Below are 5,731 nucleotides of genomic sequence, written 5' to 3' on the forward strand. Positions count from 1 at the left end.
TGTGCGCGCAGGGAGGAGGGGGAGCGCCCCCCCCCAGCCTCTTGCCCTCCCTCTCACCCCTCCCCCCCTGCAGATGGTTCGCTCCGGGCCCCCGGCTATATAGCCCCGTCGGCTGGGGGCATCCCCCCGAGCGTCCCGGCGCGGGGTGAGGGCGGGGCGGCCGCGGTGCTGGGCGGACTCCTCGCCTGCGCTGCCTGCCCGGCGCCGCTGCCCCCCGAGCCCGTCTCTCCCCGGGGGAAGGGCGCGTGCCATGTCCACGGGCTCGGCCAGCGACGCCGAGGAGCTGCCCGCCATGGAGCTGCGGGGGCTGCCGCTGGGCTACCCGCCGCCCGCCGCCCAGCGCCAGCCCCGCGGCCCGCTCTACCCCTCGGCGGACCAGTCCTCCGCGGCCGAGGAGGAGGAGGACGAGGAGGAGGAGGAGGACGGCGAGGGGCGCTGCGCGGTGGCGGGGCCGGCCGGGGGCTGCAAGAGGAAGCGGGCCCGGGCGGGCGGCAAGAAGCCGCCGCCGCCGCCGCCGCTGCTGCCCCGGGGCGCGCCGGGCGAGTGCAAGCAGTCGCAGCGCAACGCGGCCAACGCCCGCGAGCGGGCCCGCATGCGGGTGCTGAGCAAGGCGTTCTCCCGCCTCAAGACCAGCCTGCCCTGGGTGCCGCCCGACACCAAGCTCTCCAAGCTCGACACGCTGCGCCTGGCGTCCAGCTACATCGCCCACCTCCGGCAGCTGCTGCAGGAGGATCGCTACGAGAACGGCTACGTGCACCCTGTCAACCTGGTAAGCCCTCCCCAGGCGAGGCGAGGCTGGCCCGCCCCTCGGTGGATGGGCCGGGGGTGGGGGCAGGATGGACGGACAGAGGGTTGGCAGACAAGGTTGTTGGGTTGTTTTTTTTTGGGGGGGGGGGGACCTCGCACACCTGGAGCCTGCTTCCTAGAGGTGCTGAGCTGGCTTGGCACGCCCGGCCCTGTCAGTCCGGTGCCAGGCGTGTCAAGCTGGGCACCGCACAATCGCGGGCACTTGTGGGTCTGCAACCTCCATCGTGGAGCTGGAGTCTGTCCAGTCCCTGCTCAGAGGGCGCTGTGCGTGCTGGGGATGAACACGTAGTAGCTCGGGGAGAGGGGGCGTTTGTGGAGAGGAAGAACAGACCCGTCGACATGTGTTTGTTTTTATACGCTGACAAGTCCCCCTGAAAAATAATTAGTGATCTAACTCATCTGGTCTAACTCTTACTTCTGATGTTTAACTTCAGCGTGTCTGTAGCTGGTACGCTACATTTTCCAGCGTTTTTAGATTTCCCCCTATTTCTTTAAACTGTGTAGATCAGTCCATCAGAGTGGTGTTTATTATCCAGGCAAAACCCAAGTTATCCGCTCAGTTACAGCTTTGAAAAAATCCTCAATCATCCCATTGACACTAGTCTAACCAAGAGGCAATGTTGGCCTAAAGTGATGCACAGCCTAGATGTGCTTATGTTGGGGAGTCTGAATCAGAAGCCTTTAACGAATTCATTCTTTGGATATTAGGCAAGTTAAACGACTGAGGAAAATAGAATTCATTCTACAGGTCATTTTGCAGCACAAGCTTTCACTAAATCCACTTAAAATTCACTTAAAAGCAATTTAAGACCTGAGGCATAAAAAAGAGGATTGCTGTTTTGTCTTTCTAGATGTATTAGGATGGTTGATTATTTAGCACTAGTTTAAGGGCCTGTTATTTATAAAACTAGGAAATCAATTACAAGTCATTTTTTAAATATTATATGTTTGGACATGAATAAATGGATGCTGGTAATAATAACAAGTTAAGGTGCATTTGATTCCAATTAAAATAATACTTTTTAGGGAGAACCAGTTTGCAGTGCTTCCCAGTGTGACTAAAACTGTTTGTTTTTTAAATATGGGGTGCTGGGAAATTAACTGTTAATAAAAACTCCAGTTTTATTTTATAGTGCAACCATCCTTCTAATGTGAAATGCCTTTTTTGTTTACAGACTTGGCCCTTTGTGGTTTCAGGACGACCAGAATCTGACACCAAAGAAGTTTCTACAGCTAACAGACTATGTGGAACTACAGCTTAGCTGAAGTAAAGCTAATTTTTTGCTGGATATTTTAAGAGCTATGATTTATGGGCACAAAACTAAAGGATGGTGACTAGAAGCCATCTCTAACAAACAATGTGAAATCTTTGTACCCTACCCCTTCTTTCCCTTATAGTTCTGAGGGGAAATGCACTTAAAGGGAAGGAATAAAGAAGGGAGGAGGTGAGATGGGAATTTCTCTGAACTGGCTGCAGCAGCTGAAGTCCGGGATTTGGAAAGGCCTTTCTTTTGCTGCATCATTACTACCACTGCCTGAGGACCTGTTGACCCGAGGCTTTTAAAGTAGTGGAAGAGGATTATAACATTATAGAATTAACAGCATGGACCAAAATCAGACTCTACAAACTAATCCCAAACAGTGTTATTTGTATTCTAAAGCAAAGCAGTATTCTAGAGTAGTTTTGAAACAAATAGATTTATAATATATTTCGATGGCTTTTGTATTCATGAATCCTATTTCCTGCAGTTATACAATAAATATAGTCATATTACTTTTGTCCTTTTAACTAGATTTTTTTTAAAGACATTGAAGTAGCATAAGCGAGGTCCTGCAGTTAGGTTATGGCCCTTTTTTATGTGTTAAGGTGCCATGTACAAGAGCAGCGACTATCCCTAGGACACATTACTAGATAGGACAAACCTGTGTCTTAACCTGGAAGGGATCCTGCTTACTCTAAAACTGGGGAACACGTGTTGTAAGGAATGTATTTGTATCAAACTATAGAAGATCAGGAAGTTTAAAATATTTTAAACAGTCTGTCCTATTATGCTCATCTATGAAGGATACTAACCCTAATGTGTATTCTAGTGACATTTCTTCATCCAGTAAAGTGCTGTAATGAGGATGCCATCAAATGAGTTGCAAATGTAAATAACTTTATTTTTTTATAAATGACATTAAAAGCTTTGTTACAACAATTCACTGACTTGTTGGTGCTATGGTAGTGTCTGACTGCATCAAAATAAGGGTATGTCTACACTACAGCTGCTACAGCAGCACAATTACAGCACTGCAGCTGTGTCCTTGTAGCACCACAGTGTAGACGCTTCCTACATTGACAGAAGGAGTTTTTCCATTGCCGTAGTTAATCCAACTCTTGGAGAGGCAGTAGTTAAGTCGATAAAAGAATTCTTCCATTGGCCTAGCCGCATCTACACCAGGAATGGGGTCGTCTTAACTGTGGCACTCAGGGTGTAAAATTTTTTGCAGCCCTTTGAGTGACGTAGAGAGGTTGATCTAATTTTTAAATGTAGACCAGACATAAAAATATTCATTATAAAGGTGTTCCTGAAATCTGACCTTATCAACACATTGTTTCTTTTTTTTTCTTTATCTTTTGGGTGGGGATATTCTCTAGCAACACAGACAGACAATAGCATTACTCCCTCCAGCTCACCAAAACAATTCACCTTTATTACAGTAACACACCAGTCAGCAGAGAAAAGCAAGTTTGAAAGATTTACAGAATACATTGATTCACAGAAAAGAAAAATACATGTAGATTAACTAATGGATGTCAGCAATACATTCCTTTTCGAAGCCTGAAAGATAATGTAATAATCCTTTGCAACTGTTCCTTGTCATTCTACCATTCAAGCTGCAGTCAGCTTTGCTTTTATTTGTATTTGTGCAGTGGGAAAGCCAGCTGAGTTTTGCTAGTTGGAAGCAGACCTTTCCTGTTTCTTAACTCTGAAGATTAAAAATCCTGAGATAAGATTTGTTTTCAGAAAATATTTTCTTTGGGTTTAGCTCACAGTCATTGCAATGAGGGGGAGGGTTGAATCCTTTTAGAAAAGAAGTGGCCTCATCTAAATTTAAGCAATAGGATAAAGTAGCATTTGTTTAACAAGAACTGGTTTAACTCCTGTGTCTTTATAGCGGAGCGAGATTCCTTGAAAAGTATACTGGAAAGCAGCCTACAGTGTCTAATCTCCCAGAGCCTAGCTTGTACTCCTGCTTAGTATCTGGTGCTCTCCTGGGGGAAGAATTAAAAGAACAACTTAGTTAAGTTGTTCTTTTAACAATCTTAACCATCAAGTTAAAAAATGATTCCTGCACAACAGAAGTTGGGACTTGATCCAGTACCCATTGAAGTCAATAGGAGTCTCCCAGTGACTTTAATAGGAGTTGGACCAAGTCCATAGACCATCAGATGTTGCTTCCAGTTACATCTGGAATAACTCTGTTGAAGGAAGTTCGAGCTACTCCTAGTTTGCACCCCCATAACTGAGAGATGCTCACCCTCACTAGGAAGTAACGTAAGAGTGCAAAGTAAGGTAGGAATCCAAAGATATCCTAGCGAAGAGGAAAAACCTTTAAGGAAAGTGTAATATAATATAAAAAAATCAGCCTCATGTTTTCAGTTCTGGGTCCTTGAGAAAAGATTATTTAACAATTTCACTGAGGTGCCACTTGAGATAATCTTATTTGTGATCCTGAGCTGTTTTGGGCCCTGATCCCTGCTGTAATTGGTAAATTACCCTAGGAGACTGGACAAACATTGAAGGAATGGAAAAGTTTAATCGGTATAGAAAGATTAGCATGGAAACATTGAAAAGAATGGAAAGAAAAAAGGCCCAAAATATGAACCAGTTATATATGAAGTAAATATAGTAAGTCAAAAATTGGGGGATGGAGCATGCAAAGGGTAGAAATCTCTTTTAGCTGCAGTCAGCGTGCCATACAATACTGTCTCTAAAGTACTCACTGGTGACTTTAGAATATAAAATAAAGTTGTTTGTCAAAAAACAGTGAATATATTTATTTTACCTGCTTCTTCATTGTAGGCTTTTTAAAAGGATAAATGTCTATAATAACATGACAATTGTAGAAGTACAGATTTCACATATGCTCTTTAGTTAAATGCACCTCAAGATTTGATTGTAATATTTTCAAGAATTCACTCAATTTTAATTCCTGTGTTCATAAATATTTTCTTAAAGACATCTCAAGGAGCTTTTTCCTTCTGATCTGTCACTGAGAAGCATTTTGTAATGCAAAAAGTGAGATGCTCATTTGCACTAACTTGCTGTGGGTGAACATGCTGACAGGAAGTTTGCTGTCCTGCCTGGGGGAATGGGTAGGGCAGGCTATAGGCTCTAGCATGCCTGGTCTATATGAAAGCAACGCTCTGGCTCTGCTCTAAGAGCCTTTCGCAGGCAAAACTCAGAAATAGCAGGATCTCGGTCATGTGACCAGTTCGTTAGAAACCCATTTTAAGCACTTACACATTTCCAAGGAGGAATTACAGGATTTGGGCTTTCTTTCCTGGGTTTTGCCATCCTGATGGAGAATTTCAATTCTATTTTAAAAGAGTGGCACCATTCTGTTGGGCTGGGTGTGAGTTACCTGAGCCTGGAAAGGGGTGGGCTAGTTTCTTTTATGCTTAAAATGAATAAAAAATGCATAGTATGTTCAGACCAGCGATCTGCAAAGATGAAAGGTAAGACGCAGCTAAGTTTTTAATTACAACTGGCATTTCTAAGCTCACTGACCTTTTTGTTATATAGTCCCATCTTTTGTGACACTGGCACAAGGTACAGAGTCAGTCCATCCTGATCCCAGGCTCATTTACTAATGTCCCCATAGCCTTAATATTTTAAAAATGAACGGACAAATCAGCTGCAATTCTCATTCAGCC

At 44.7% G+C, this 5,731-nt stretch overlaps 1 protein-coding gene across 1 annotated transcript; it reads left to right on the forward strand.

The window, feature by feature from the left end:
• Window positions 1-250: 250 nt before the first annotated feature.
• On the forward strand, window positions 251-2,481 carry MSC (musculin). Its single transcript, XM_073329392.2, has 2 exons — window positions 251-769; window positions 1,983-2,481. The coding sequence occupies exons 1-2, from the start codon at window positions 251-253 to the stop codon at window positions 2,067-2,069; spliced, it is 606 nt and encodes a 201-aa protein (XP_073185493.2). The 3' UTR covers window positions 2,070-2,481.
• The last annotated feature ends 3,250 nt before the right edge of the window (window positions 2,482-5,731 follow it).

Source organism: Lepidochelys kempii, chromosome 2, assembly GCF_965140285.1.
Source record: "Lepidochelys kempii isolate rLepKem1 chromosome 2, rLepKem1.hap1, whole genome shotgun sequence".
Lineage (NCBI taxonomy): Eukaryota > Metazoa > Chordata > Testudines > Cheloniidae > Lepidochelys > Lepidochelys kempii.